This window comes from Drosophila montana, unplaced genomic scaffold (assembly GCF_035044405.1).
Source record: "Drosophila montana isolate Dmon_TW-CO22-7 unplaced genomic scaffold, ASM3504440v1 contig_3833_1, whole genome shotgun sequence".
NCBI classification, from domain to species: Eukaryota; Metazoa; Arthropoda; class Insecta; order Diptera; family Drosophilidae; genus Drosophila; species Drosophila montana.
The window spans coordinates 2,255,093-2,271,068 of record NW_026998704.1 but is presented as its reverse complement, the minus strand read 5'-3'; the positions used below and the strand labels follow the sequence as shown (position 1 = coordinate 2,271,068).

Genomic DNA, 15,976 nt, shown 5'->3' with positions numbered 1-15,976 from the left:
CGAGCGGAATAGATTTATGACAGCGACACTGCATTTTATTACACTTAAAGGAAATCTTTCTTGAAATTGGCACACGAAAAAAGTTTTGTAAAAAATAAACGTAAAATGGCAGAGGCCATGGAAAAATCATGAGAGGAAGGGGGCGAACAGGTAGCCGGACCGATAGAGAAGTTGGCGTAAGTAAGGCAGCGCCATTTATCAGCGTGACACCTTGCCGGGTGGCCAACTTGGTCCGGGATTGGATGTGGGTGCGGATCTGGAGCTGGTCCTGAGCTTGCCTTGTGGTGTGTCCTCCAGTCGAGCCATAGCTATGTATGTGGGTGTGTGGGTTTGTGCAGCATTTTTATGGCATGTGAGAAATGACGCAGAAAGTGTGACACAAAACTGTAGACAAATTGCTTGAAATGATTTCATTTCTTTTATTTATGATGCTAGCGTTTGAACTGCTCTTTAAAACCAGAAGCTGCCCGGCCATTTTTTTGTGCGTTTTTTTTAAAATTATGTTTTTATGGCATAACAAATTATTAAAAATGAATTAACTTTACAAATGGCATTTGGAATCACACATACGAATCAACTTACCCAGATCTAATTAACTTTCTTGACGTATGCCACCATATATGGAAATTCCACAGATTGTCGCCGGTAAAACCCCAGGCATGCGCTTAGCTAATGGGTTATTGTTTGTTGTGGTTTGAAATGAAGACGCCGGAAGTATTACTGATAACATTAGCTGATCTACTCACTGTCTTTTTCAATACGGTACGCAACTACAGATAGCAGGGAATTGACCAGACGGCTTATCACCACCAAAACAATGTTGACGGTAAATGAAGTTTGCTGGCGGTAATTCCAGCTTGAAGGCTTTAAAATCATTTAATGATAATTGCTAACAATCAGTTTTGATAACCTTCTATAATATATCTTCTTCATTTGCAACAGATATATGGAGACAACGTAGAGCCCATAAGTATTTGTATTCTTCATTTTTATGAAAGTGTGAAATATGTCTAAAACTAATTTTAGCAAAGATTTTCAAAATTGAGTTTGAAGCATCGGCTCGTAGACAAAAAATATGAATTAAGCCCAAGTCCGGCAATTTTTCAGAGTTGAGGGATGATATTTAAAAATTTTACCTTTGAATCCCCCTCACCTTAATTTTCACTTTGGAGGGGTCGATTTGTGAAGCATGTGAAACACGTCACACAGGATTTGCACCCATATCTTCGATAATGAGTTTTAAGCATTAAGCATAAAGATCTTTGGAAATTAGTTGAAGCGTGAACATTCACTTACCAACAAATGCACTTTATTAAATTTGCGAAACACTTCACAAATTAATTTTCACAAAGATCTTTGAAAATAAGTTTGAGGCCGATCGGAGGATAAGCAAATAAAATTAATTTTTTCGAATTTTGCCAATTCAGCCCATGTAGGTAGAGCATTATTGTGAAAGTTCAGGTTAAGGTGATCACAAGCCAGTCACTCAGTCAGAGCAAAGAGATTAAAATGTATATATGGCCTGGAGATGCCTTCCTCTAAGCCTGTCTATCGAAACAATAAACTAATCGTAATTATATCATATGTCTATCAACGCCTTTTATCTTTAAAACCTTTAAAATGTCTTCTGTTTCTTTTTATTGCTGATGCTCTAAAGTGAAAAACTACCGTCTTATCCTCACATACTTGCATGATAAATGTGTCAAATAAAAATATTGAGCCGGAATGTATTTACTTCCCTGAGGCTTACCTTGCGTATTGCTTACTTTGAAAAGTTATTTTAATTCACGTTTGCACAACAAATTTTCAATATTGCTTACACGACGTGATACAAAAATTTGTCTTTTGTAGTTTGCGTCGATTCTCTAACGTTATTTCTCGAACAATGCGCTCGGTATACTAAGCCAAAGCCAGTCAGCCGACCTCGATAAGCTGGTGAGGATTATCAGAGCAAACCGCCTGCCGTCACGCGCAATTGCTGCGTTATCAGCACAAGCTGCAATTAAAACTTAAAAGAAGATGATTAAAAAAACAGTCAATGAGTGCGGTTGACTGAATTTTAAATAATATTGAATAAAGAATTTTCCTTTTGAAGTGAGTAAATAAAAAAAGAGGAAAGCCAAATGCGAACGTTACAGAATTTGAAGTGAGCACATTTGGCAGCATAAATCAAAGAAAAGCTGGTCCTAAAAATAATAACGAACCCAAACCAAATCCATATCCATATCCACATCCTCGTCCATATCCATATGCCATGTCAGGCTGACAAAACTAAACTAAAACACAAATACATATGCATAACATGAGCGGAGCTAAAACAAATCCTCAACACAAATAACTGCCAACACATTTGCATATATCTCACAAATAACCGAAAGCAAAGCAAAATAGAAACCAAAAGCCCAAACACCAGAAACAACAACAACACACACACACACACAGGAAAAAAGAAAAACGCGTTTACAATTGTTGAAAACAGAAAAAACCGAGAAACAAAAAAAAAAAGAGTCAGGCGGCAACAAAATGCAAAACACTTCTAAAAATGAGGCATTTCCGGTCGACACACGCAACGTCACATAAAACAAGGGGTTAAAAAGAGGCGCGAAAAAGTAAAGCATAATAAACGCCGAACATAAAAATCGGCGCTGAAATCTGCTGGAAACAAGAAGCAGAACAACAAAGCTCCGAACAAAAGCCATCGCTTCAGGATGGCGAAGGGACAGGCAAAATATTTAAAGCATATGCCACACGGCTAATACAATAATATAAAAGGCAATAAAACTCGTGGCCGGATTCGTGGGACGCGGTAGGGAAGGTGCAGTGGCGGAGGCGGAGGCAGAGGCGGAGGCAGAGGCAGCAGCTGCTCCTATCAGTGTGAAGCCATCAAATTCGATTAGATGCCCGGCCTTTGGGGGGTTGGCAATAACGGAAAAAGAAACACTTGACTGTTTTGGCAGCTGCAAGAGATGAGGATGAAGCTCCCGGTCGAGCGTGAAGTTGTTGGGGGAAGGTACGAAAAGCTGTTGTCCTGCTGCCCGGATGGTAATTGTTTGTTTTGTGTTCATATTTTTTGCACATTTATCGTTTTTATAGTACCCGAAATCCTCAAAAAATGTGAGGACTGTAAAATAAGCCGACGGAACTACAGAAAATCAAATTTTTTGTATCCCTATCAGCATTCAATTTGCATATGTTTGTTAATTACAACTAATTAGAGCAGCTAAACGTCTTTAAATAAACATACAAATAATAAAAGATATTTAAAACTTTATCTAAAGAGAATATGGAATAATACCCAATGACGATGGCGACAAACATCAGAAGAGGCGAATGCGCTTTTAAGGAAATTAAAAGAGAAATTAAAGATAAGCCATTTTTTATTGAAGAAGTGCGGCCAAACATTCGCGCCCCAATCTCTCTATGAGCTTTAGCGTAAATACCAAATGAAACTTTGCACCAATAAGTTATGCCTATCAAATGGCAAACGATAAACAATCATAAGATAAATATTTAAATAGAGCTGCTCGATATGCTATATAAGCCGAAACATTCCACTAGGAGAACAGACAGTTATTCATTAACTCTTGGGCAGACAATATGACAGCCAAGGCACTATTCCCAACTTTCTTTAATGAGGAGACAAAAGTGTGGAGTGGAGTACCCAGGCGGCGACAATTCCACTACGATTGCTCCGTGGGTGAAAGAATATACACTTCATTGAAGAATTGGCCACAAAATGTCGCCCAGGTAATTGAAAGGTGACAAACAATCAACAATTGAGCTACAGCAAATGTTCTTAAACAGATCAGCGACATAGACGGACGCGTGGTGACCTTTGAAGAAGTGCAAGCCTGGGCCACGCGCCTGGCACTGTACTTCAAGAGTGAGAAACTAACCCATGAGGATGTCGTAGGCATTATTGGAAATGCCAGCGACTATGTTAGTTCCCTAACTGTGGCCTGCTTCTTCAACACGACGCCTTTCCATGCTGTGGCCTACACATATATGAAGGAACCAGAAGTTATAAGAGCATTATATGATATTACAAAGCCAAAGATTATGTTCTGCGAAAGTGTGCACTATGAGATCATGAAGGAAGTAACCAAGGAATGGAATCCCAAGTATGTAACTATGACAGGTCGTGTTGAGGGTGTGCCCAGCATTGAGGATCTGCTGAAACCACATCCCATGGAACGTTTCTACCAGTGAGTCAGACAATTTAATCAAAATTGTCACGCTATGCCAAAACTATCTCTCTTCCTTTATATTAGACCCGAGGTCTTGGCCGTTGGCGGCGATCAGACAGCAGCCATCCTATGCTCATCGGGCACATCTGGAAATCCAAAATCTGTGGCCTTATCTCATAGACACATTAACAAGACAGAAGCGTAAGTGCAAAGCTAATTTGCACATTTTTTTGGAATTTAATTAAACTGGTTCACATCCTTTACAGAATTACCAACAGCACTGATGTGTTCTTGACAAGTGCCACATTAGATTGGATGACAGGCTTTTCGTTAATGATGTTAACCTTCTTCTATGGCACCACTCAAGTCATATTTAACGAGACCTTCAATGCTGATAGCTTCATTCGGATGATCGAAAAGCACAAAGTTACCTTGATTGTGATGCCGCCATGGCAGGCCTTTGACGTGTTCACAAGTCCGTTGGCCACAAAGCAGAGTTTGTCCAGCGTGCGCATGTGTATTATTGTCGGTGGCTGGCTTTCATCGAAGATCATGCAGAAGGGCCAAGAAATTATGGAGCATTGCCATATTGTATTCTCATATGGCTCCACTGAGACGGGTTCAATCGCCTTCAACATCGATCACAGTCTTGAGAATTCTGTAGGCAGACTGCCACCAGGTGTCAACGTTAAGATCGTAGACGGGGAAGGCAACGCACTGGGACACAACCAGGTTGGCGAAATACTTATTGACGTTGGCGTCAAATGGGAGGGCTATGTGGGTAATCCTGAGGACACTGCCTCCACCCTCAAGGATGGATGGATCAATCTTGGCGATATTGGCTACTTTAATAATGATAACAATCTGTTTTTGATCGATCGTAAGAAGGATGTGCTCAAGTACAAATCAAAGGATTATTGGCCCAACGAAATAGAGCAAATTATTGCCGAACTGCCGGAGGTTCAAAGTGTTTGCGTTGTCGGTGTCAGGAACAGGGGCTACACCGATGCCGCCGGCGCCTTGGTCATCAAGAAGTCTGGCACTGACATCACCAAAGAGAAGATCATCGAGCACGTGGCCAACCGTGTTGTTGTCGAATACAAGCAACTGAACGCTGGAGTCCAGTTTGTCAATGAGTTGCCACAGAACAACAATGGAAAGGTGTTAAGAAACGTCGCAAGGAAAGTGTTTGAGTCACTTATGGAGAACCCAGAGTTTTAGATTTATTTAGCTAGTATTGTTTTCTTTTCTGTAATTTAAAATTAAAAACTTGTATGTATTCGATTTATGATTAAAAGAAATAATTCCACTTAATAATTTTGGTAAGCAATTCAATTATGTTTTAAGATGTTTAATTACCATTTAAATTGTACTATATTTCGATCACTCCCAAGAGAGATATTTATATGACATAAGCGGGCATATTCCGGCCTTGTCCGTGGCAAGTTATGCCTTTAAAATTGTAGAAACCAAAAGTTTGAATCAAGGTTTCCTGCTATTTTTATTGTGGTGAAAATTTTGATGCCGAAAATAAGCTTTCCTTCATTTAACCTTTAGTATACATTTTCCATCCAAATCATGTGGATTTATAAAAAGATGATTTTGAAACAAAAAAGTTGCATATTTTACGTTGGTGCTTACAGGTCTTCATGTAGAGCTTTGAAAATAAGTAAGTTACAAATCAGACAAAACTTAAATCTTCACCCAAAATATCTTTGTGTCGCATTTTCCGCAGAGGAAACTTAGATTCTGCGAAAGGTCTTTTGATATTAATTTTAACGCGAATCTATACCCACCAAATCTACGATCCCCATTTATACTAAGAACAAATGGAATGGAACTCTAAAACACTCCTCAATTAAATTTGAACAAATTTGTTTGAAAATGATTTTGTGGATAGATAAGTCAAGTTTCCCCAAGATATATTGAAAGACTAAAGAGCTTTTCACATAAGAACTGCATTTTTGATCGATCATTTTCACAGAACCTAAATACTGTTCCGGTCCGATCTGGCGAATTTCTACATATGGGCTGTCTGCAAAAAAAAGACAAACCTATATATATATGCACTTTATTGGATCGGAGTCGTCACCTTTTATGTGTTATACATAAACAATGTTATAAAAACACGGTTTAAGTCATGCATCTTGTGGTAAACCTATTCTTAGTTCCATAAATTGGAACATGGTCCCCCTATCTTATTTGTTACTCGCCAACATCGCTCCCCTACTTTATTCATTATGCCAGAAATTCGTTTCCCCTTATCTAAAAGTGTTACCGTAACAAGGAGATTCCCAGTCCTTATCTAATAATTAGTCAGCGAATCTTGGTTCAATGTTCAGTTGATTAAGTCATAGCATGCCGTCAATTACTGAAGAGTTTTCCCATTTGCCTCATTTAAATACCCAATAATTAAATTTGATAAGCGAGTTTGGAATTTACTAGATATTTTAAATTAACATATATGGATTTTTCTGCTCGTCATTCCATGTGATAATGTTATCGAATTTCGCACGCGCTTTGACTCATGGTAATTCCGTCAAGTTCATGGCACAAATAAAAATATGAAGTGTCACAAATAGCTACACATCAGGTGATATGGAATAAGGAAGTTGGTTTTCTATAACACGACTTATTAATGAATGAAAAGATATTTACAGAAATAAATTATCTTTACTCTTCACATTTTCGCGTCTTAACGACTTTGCATTGCATACGTTGCTTATTTGAAAGTATTATATAAAACCTACTTTTCCATAAATATGATCATGATCAGCTCCAGTCTTTCTGCTTCTGTGTAAGCTGTGGAAGAGTATACTTATGTTCACCCAGCTGGGCATAAGTTTAAATCAGCATTTCTTAATTTAAAGATTCTTAATTAAAACATTAGAATTATAGTTTTTAGGTTCAGATTGTTCGTTGGTCACCTATATGATATAAATTGTTTCAAAACTCTCCCTCCCCCCTTTGTTTCGTTAGACTCTCTCAAAATTTGGCATATTGACGCTGTCATGTGAATACGTTAGATTTCATTCTCACATTTAAGATATGTATGAAAATTCATAACAACTTGAATGATAAACATTAAATATCATGTCACTGTCGAAGAAAGTTCGGCTTTTAGGAGTAAGATGATATGGATAACTGTGACCCTGACCCCTCACGCCTTGCGCACGTCACCCCAGGGTCATAGTCGTATATGGCAACCCGACCCCACCATTAACACTTTAAGTGCAAGCCTCTCGGGTCTACTTGGCAGGCTGAGTTAACCAGACCCAATCCAAGGCAAAGTAAACAGGACGGGGCCACTCGGGCGCACTCGGGTTGTTGGCCAGACAATTTTACCTACTTTATGTTTATTTATTTGCATATTTTTCAACTTAAAGACGACAATGTGGGGAGAATAGAAGCAGCACTAGGACCAGGACTATTGTGCCGCACACAAAAGCCATGCCAGCCAGGACAATGACAATAGTCGAAGCAGAAGCAGGAGTCGCAGCTGGAGCCGCAGACGCAGCCAGCATGCATTGTGCCGCTATTTTATAATTGACAATAATACATAAAAGATATGTATAGAAAAAAGCAAAAAGCATAATAATGGTAAGTAATACATTAGCCAGACATAAGCCAGCCCCCCATTCACCCCCTAAAACGCCGCGGCTAAGACAATCCCTGGGGCTGTCCACTGCGGACACTGACAATGCATTTGTGTGCCCGTGAAAAAGGTCACGTCTTATCTATTTACCTAAACAATTTGCTTAAAATGTTTACAACATAAGCAACATCATCATCAGCATCGGGCGCGTGGCAGGCGTAGGTTATCGTGTGCATGTGGCCAGGTTTGGGTTCAGGTTCGGGCCGGGCTAGTGCCATCTATTTACCTTAAGTAGTCATACGGCCATTGCTTTTTTCTTATTTTCATTTTTTGTTTTTTTTTTTGTAGATGCCTTACTATGATACAAGTGTGGGAGGCGGGCAAAATGCTCGACCAACATTAGAGCGCAATAGCCAGGGGAATTGTTTTATAAGCTATGAATAACAGGCCCAAAAAGAAAGTGAAACGACATCGAGACAGGAGAGCAAAAACCAGAAAAGCTTTCAAACAAATTCTAAAACTCGAACTTCAAATACTCTATATAATTTCGGTTGCATGCTGAATGATGCATGCAAGGCAATGTATTTGAAAACAAGAAAAACGTATGTACATTTCATAACAAAGATTAGAATATGAACAAGAAAAATGAAACTCCTTAGTCTGTCCCTAAGAAAGTATAATCTATCTCTTTGATAGGGCATGTCAAACCCTTAAGACATGCAAAGGAGCCCGAGTTCAGTTTCAATAAAAGTGAACTGTGACAGCAAAACGAAATATGGCAAGGCACACACCCTGGCTCTGCGGCTTGTGGCTGCCACATGCTGCCGACCCAACCGAATGCGACTGTTGCCTCTCGTATTCCATTTTAAGGCTCGCCCAACTTTGAAGTTTCGGTAAGAATGTGCGTCACTGTTAAAAGGTCGCACACTGCGTCTCTGAAACTGTTCGCATTTTTTTTTTTTTTGTCCAACAGCATTTCCACATTTACGAATTTCCTCGCTTTTCTTTTGCGCCATCTCCATCTTCGTGCGCTGAGCTGCGGCACGCGTTGCCTCTGCCTCGAAGGGCTTAGGCACGGTCCTGACTTGATTATTGGTTCGTCGCATCAGTCTTTCCAATCAACATCATCTATCAGCATTAAACTCAAAGTAAGGGCACAACCCACGACCGTTGGAAATGGTCGTGAAACAAAAGAAAGGAACTTCCTTCTGTTGGGGATCCCAAAAACAAATGTAATGCCTTTAATTTATTTGTTGGCAATTTTCTAATCATAGTCTGGAACACGCGTCTTCCTTTAAGATAAACAAATGTTGTTGAAATTTTTCATCGCGTTAATTGTATAAATATAGGCAAAGTTTTTATGGTCGGCAGTCTGCAGCTTTCAACAAGCAACCCTCAGTTCCGGCAAGAGCACAATGTTTGTAATTGAAGGCTGCTTGTGCGATGGCGGGTGCGACGGCTGAGGGGCATGTTACATTTTATGAGCAACGGCTATGGCACAAAAGTGACTTATCTTGTTACTAAGGCAAAGTTCCATGCCCTGCCAACAACATCACGTGAATGTCCTATTAGCCCCGGCGATGCTATAGCTATAGCTCAGACATCAAATAAAATGAACGGTTCAGGACTCGCAGACGTCTCAAATCAAAAATGTTAACAATGTACACTTAAGCCAAAAAATGCCTAAAACATTCTTTTCGTGGTAGTTAAGAATTTCAGATAAACCCATTTAATATTCTCATATACTTATCTCTACAAGAAAACAGGTTTTAAGTGATTGCAATATTTTACCAGGAAATTCGAGCTTTCACTTAATACAATCTTAGCCGATTCTGAGCTTTAATATAAATTTTGATCTATAAAAGAAACTCTAAGTTAGTTTTATCCCAGTTTCAGGTATCATAATAACTTTAAATCCTCTGCAATCACATTTTTGAACAGGATTTCAAAAAAAGCTTGCCCTTTCGCCTGGAAGACAGTCGCCAATAGGGTCCAGCTCTATCTGCATTAAAATTCAAGCACTTAAACAGAAACTAAACTAGGAATGCACTAATGCATATAGGCGTTGGCGAAAGGTACCCCCTCTCTGCCCTTGACCTTCACAATTAATCCCCCAGACAGAACTGATGGGTTTGGAAGTTTGCAAATGGCACAATGGCCACTGAGAAGCATTGAAGCGCATAATTAGCTTGATGAATGAAAGCCAGAAGCAAAAGCAGGGAGGTTCATGTGCAAAAAATTAAAAAAACAAAAAATAAAATGGAAAGTACAGTGGCAAAAAAAAGGAAAAAATAAACTTAAGTTCCGGCAGCAACGATGGTGGCTGAAAACGAACTGAAAGTCAGCTGCCAGCGGCGCTGAATTTTCCACAATTTTCTTGTTTTGCCTAATTGAAGATTTGCACTCGAAATGATTTTAACGCTGCGATAATGCCCGCCCCCAAATAACCAATGAGGCTAAGAGGCGGGTAGGCGGGAAAGTAAATACATACATACCTAAACAAACTTTGCAAGCAGAGGCAGTCGCTCACTTAAATGACTCGGTCCGAAATTAATGCATAAAATTCCATCAGAGACAGCAATAAAAAGTGTAAAATTGATTTGCATAATGAAAATTTGTTGGAGCCATTTTGGAGATCGCGGGCAAGGCTCAGGCTCCGGCAGCTTTTCCGGCAGCCAATTGGCCCAAATTGCTTGTTGCTAGTTAGTTTTCGATGTCGACTGCAAATTAGTTGGCCGTCTGTGTGGCGTGCTTCACTCCTACACAGGTCACACAACATTTTTTGATGGCGCTTTTGCATTTAACATTTGTAATTGAATTAGACAGACACGTACACAAACACAAGCACACAAACACAAGCACACACACAAGCACACATACACATACACAGCTGGCACACAGGGCAAAGCGGCTGAACATGAGCGCTGACATATTTCAGGGAAGTAGCTGGGCATGAAAGCAAATGGCAGCTGAGCGTCCATAGAGAGGACTCGCCTATCTAAACACGAGCAGCTGCCGTGACGTCTATTTTGCATTTTATCTTCTCACACTCACGCACATACACTCACATTCACTAACACACACACACACACATAGCTTACCACGCGCACACTGCGCGAAATGACGCAAAATGGCGGCTCTTGTAATAAATTACGTATACGCAGCGTTGTGCGAAACTTTCAATTGTGTGTTGGTGTTAGCGTTGGTGTTGCTGTTGCATTTGGTGCATGGTGCATCCGTTTGGTTTTGGCGCTCTGCAACACTAGAACGCCCCAGGCGGTCGCCACACTGGACTCGTGTGTGTGTTTCAGTGTGTATGCGTGTGGTAAATGAATGCGCAAGTATGTGAATGACAATGGAAATGTCAATTGGTTTGGGTTTGGGGTTTTCTGGTTTTCGTCGGGTTTTGGCTGATTTTTGCGTAGGTAGCGCGAATTTGTCGCGGCTCCTTTCGACTGATGCCATGTCAGGCATTTCATTGTTATTCTAATTCCGGGTTGTAGTTTCAATGCAAGCGCCATAGATTACGCTAAATTGCTTAGGGGCTCTGCAACGCGAAATTGCTAAAAAAGAAAAAAGAGCTACCAAAACTGGGCGAACTAAAATTGTCGCCTGATAGATGAGCGCCAGTTTTGCAACGCATTTGTTGAACAATAGCTTATCACTTTTAACACTTAAAGCGCTTTTACAGCAAAATGTCCAATGGTATTAAATTTTGTCAAGACTCACAACTAAAACCGCTAAAACTTAAAAAGTATATTGTACACAAATATGGCTAAACTAAAATTTTCAATTGTAAAGTTATACTTCCCGTTTGTACTAACTTATGGGACAGGTTATTTTACTCATTTAATAAATATATGAGCGAATGTCATTGTCATAATGATTGCATTTTATTATTCGCATGCAACAATGTTGAAAATTATGCACACTAAATCACAACTTGCAACTTTTCAGTATTGTTTTGACTTAAATATTAGCCCAATACTGAAAACAGTTCGAAACTATACGAGCGCCCATCTATAATGCTCCCAGTAAACTACACGCTATAAATCACACTTGCGAGCACACAAAAGTTATGCCCCACAGTTTGCAGCAACTGTCAAACCAACTGCTCATTACGCCAACCCGCATCTGCGCCCCTTTACTCGGACCCCGCTGGCTGCTCTAAAGTGCTGCCAGTTAGCCACTACCAAAAAATACCACAGAGCAACCCATTGAAATGGCAGTCCGAACTGTCCACTGACTGAGCTCATTATACTCTATTTTTGTGTTCTTTTTTTGTTTTTGGTATGTTTTCTGTTTTTTGGCTTGAACACTCGCGCTGCAAACCATATGCTGCAAATGCAGGAGCCGGCAGTCGATTCAGCGACCACACAACATCCACACACATACATGTACAGCCAGTTGGCATTGTCGTTTCATGTGTGCAGTCAGTTGGCAGCGCGTTGTGGCCACTCGGCCCATTGTTGTCATTGGCTCATTGCTAATATTGGAAGCTGCTGCTTTTTGCTGGCCCTGTTGTTGTCGGGCTTGTTGTTGTTGTTGTTGTTGTTATTTGTGTTGCTGCTGTTGCTGCTGCTGCTGCTGCTGGTGTTGTCGATGGCAGTGTCAGTGGCACTGACATTGCTAAGGCTAACATTCGCCTCATTCATGTGTTTTATTGCCACGAACACACAAACGCCAAATAACGGCTGAATAGTCCAGGATGCGACTGCTCCCACAAAAGCCGACCCCATATATTTTGCTGCATATGTTTGTGCCATATCTCCGTGCGCATAAACCACAACTGAACGTCGAGCTCGACGGAACTAGAGCATCAACAACAGCAAAAGCAGCAACAGCAGCAGCAGCAGAAGCAACAACATCAGCATTGCTCATTACCGCAACTAGGGCTGGCAACTGAGTTGAATTCTAAGCGGTAGAACTTAAAAATTGTTCAATAAATATTTATATAATTTGTCGTTTGTTACAAATCAACTAACTTTTTTCGCATTCCAGTAAGAATTCTCTCGCTCTCTCTCGTTAGCGAGTCAGAGATTTTGTCTATGCTATAAAACCGAGCTGCTGCCAAAATTCCAATGGTTGCCGCTTGCAACCACACTTCATGCCGCAAAGGCCACAACATGCTCGAAAAATTGTCAACAAATGGACAAAACTAAGCTGCCGGTTGGCTCTTGATGCTCCGAGTCTGTTTTAATCAAATTGCCACAAAAGTTCACTAGGCTTGTTCAAGTGCAAGCCGTTATTCTGCGATTTAGTGGGTGTGTATGCGTGTGAGTGTGTGTGTGTGCGTCTGTATGTGTGGGAATGTGCTTGTGTGAGTATTTTGGGTGGCCCATAAATCCATACAATATTTAACAGACAGCAAGAAGTGCAAACGTTAGCACTTTTTGGGGCCGACTGAGCAACAATAATGTTTATTATCATTTATTTTATTTCATTTAAATGACTCGCTCGGCCTGTCGCAAACTCGCAAAAAGCTAATAAGCTGCAGTAATAAATTATGTGCCATGCAGCATATAAATTATGCGCAATTAACTGAATTTCTGCATAAAATACACAAAATTTTCCAACCAGTAAAAATAATTTCATTTTAGAAAACTTTTATCAAAACAAAAACAACAACGAAGAAAATTCCAAAAATGTTTAGCCATATCCACATTTAATGATGTCACACGTTGTGCATACTTTGTACGTGTGCATGTGTGTGTGCGTGCGTGTGTAAATGAATTTAAATTTTATTTTAAGTGCTCGAATAAACTGGTATTAATTGTTGTCGCTGGCATTCAGAATGGCATTTAAATTATCTGCTGGCCTATCAAACACCTATGTTTAGCTCATTTTATTTGCGCCTGATTAAGGTTTATGGCTCTGGGGGTACAACATGTTGGCATACAGACAAAAGATGACTAGTGACACCGAAATAGAGTTATCGTCATGGTAAGACAGCAGTTAACGCAGACCTTCAGCTCGCTAGAAAGTCACCAATGAATTCGAATTTGATGGCGTTCCTTTAATGACTCGGAATCTAAATTTAAAATGAGCGCAAATTTTATGCTGAACATCCAATTGAATTTTTATGTTTATAACATCAGAATACATTAGCTTAAATTAGTGTGAGGCAAAGCAGTTAATCGGATGCAACATTTTTATTCCCATTAAAGATCACAAAATGTCAAATCTTAACTCAAATTGGTTTGGTATTGCATAAATAACAATTTTATTTTCTATAGAGCAGCGATATTGTCATTCGAGTACGAACATACACAACGTTGGCTTAGACAAACCAATTTATGTATACGCTGTTTGATCAATTAGCATATTTGATAACTCCATGGGGTACTGCATACTGTTGCAATATGAAATATGCATAACTATAAGTTCGTTATGTGTATATATTACAAGTTTCACTCAAGACTTGCCAGTTACTATGGGAAATATTTTACTTGTGTTCAGTATATAAATATGCAGAAATCATAAAACGACAAAAAGGACAAATGCTTCAGGTGTAAGCTAAATAATCAGAATAGACTTGAACTAACTAAGTATTAAATATTAATTCTGATTTTCGTGCTGCTTACGGGTAGCATTAAAATGTTGTGAATATTTGCAGACATATAATCGCTTATTTTAGTTGCAGATCTGTGATAATACAAATGCATATAAACAATAAAATTTAGACATGTTTCAGCCTGCGCAGCCAGACAAATGCTGAGATAGACATATACTAGGACAGATCAACTGTCATGTTTATTTGTTTGATAAAGTAAAATAACAGACTATGAAACACTTGACTCAAGCTACGAATATACATTTTGTGTGTATGCTTTTATTTGTTTGTTGACAAAATCTGGAATTGATCCATGCGCATTCATTGTCTCATGGGTCGCATAACATGTCAAAAGTATTAATTGCAACACTACTGACACATCACACAGCCACGTTGAGAACTGACCAGTTGCAGGCGCCTGAAATCACAACCCGGTAGCAGACTGAAGGAAATTTCGAGGCATTGGCTCGCACATGGCCAGAGGCCCGGACACCGGACTGTGGGCACAGTGCCAGAGTCATGTGCCCATTTAAATTTATGTGCAACTTAACGCTTCAAAATTGAGTGCAACGAACGCAGCGCAGCGCGTTGGTTGTTGGGTGTTGGGCGGTACATCAAAACGCCGCCCGCAGCAGCCGTATCAAGTATACGCCATGGCAACCGGAAGCGCGACTTGGAGTGCTGGCCTGACTGCCTGCCCGGGCCTAACTGCTTCTGACTGCCTCTGCCTGACTCTCTGGCTGACTGCCTGCAGTGGCAACAGCAACAATGCACGACAAAAACGACAACAACAAGGACGTCGGTTTGCCTGCCTAGCTTCATGTTTTCTTTGCCGCTTTTAATTTCAAAAATGTATGCGCTCGCGCCACACTAAGCGTAAAATAACGATGCCGCGCAAAGTCGCAGCGTGGCAACATAGTTGCTATACCCTATCTCAAAATGGCCATACACCTAAATTATTAACCATCCTCCAGGCTAATATCTAACTCATTTGCGTATTTGTATTTATATAGTAGCCAATAACTAGCATGAGTTTCAATTACCAAATGAATAGATTTCTATTTTATTTCTTAGATCATTAATAATATTCTCTTTATTTTGGTTGATGTATTAATAAGCAAATTGTTTTCGGTCCGTTTTAAGTGTACTTTGAGGGAATATCAAGTTCGTTGTATTTAAAAAACAGACTCTCCATTTGCTTTTTTACCGTTGTTGTTCTTGCTGTTTCTGTTCTCTCGTGCAAGTTGATCCTTTGCCGCCATTTTGCAACAAACTCCCAGCATGCACTCCATTAAACTCTGCCGTCGACTTTGTTGCATGCAGCTGGGGGGGTTTGGGGAGTGGGGGGGAAGCTCGCAAATTTTATTTATTAAAAAAGGGTAACGTACAAGTCAAGTGGCTCAGCTCGAAAACAATTAAAATGAAGTTTGTTTTATTTTTCATGTTTTTCTTGTTTTTATTTTTTTTTGTGATACCAGTATGCAAAATTTAGTCGTTTGACTAGCAGCCGCAGTGGAAGGCACAGTTCTGTTGCCTACTTGAGGGCGGCAAGCGAAGCAAAACTAAGTTCCAAACCGAGCATAAAATCTTAACGACTTCGGCTAGTTTCACATGCTCAGCACACACAGAAACACAAATCTT

At 39.9% G+C, this 15,976-nt stretch overlaps 1 protein-coding gene across 1 annotated transcript; it reads left to right on the top strand.

Annotated features, from left to right (window-relative positions):
- Positions 1–527: 527 nt before the first annotated feature.
- LOC135437856 (uncharacterized) lies at positions 528–5,504 on the top strand. Its single transcript, XM_064695932.1, has 4 exons — positions 528–3,747; positions 3,805–4,205; positions 4,272–4,388; positions 4,454–5,504. The coding sequence occupies exons 1-4, from the start codon at positions 3,598–3,600 to the stop codon at positions 5,406–5,408; spliced, it is 1,623 nt and encodes a 540-aa protein (XP_064552002.1). The 5' UTR covers positions 528–3,597; the 3' UTR covers positions 5,409–5,504.
- The last annotated feature ends 10,472 nt before the right edge of the window (positions 5,505–15,976 follow it).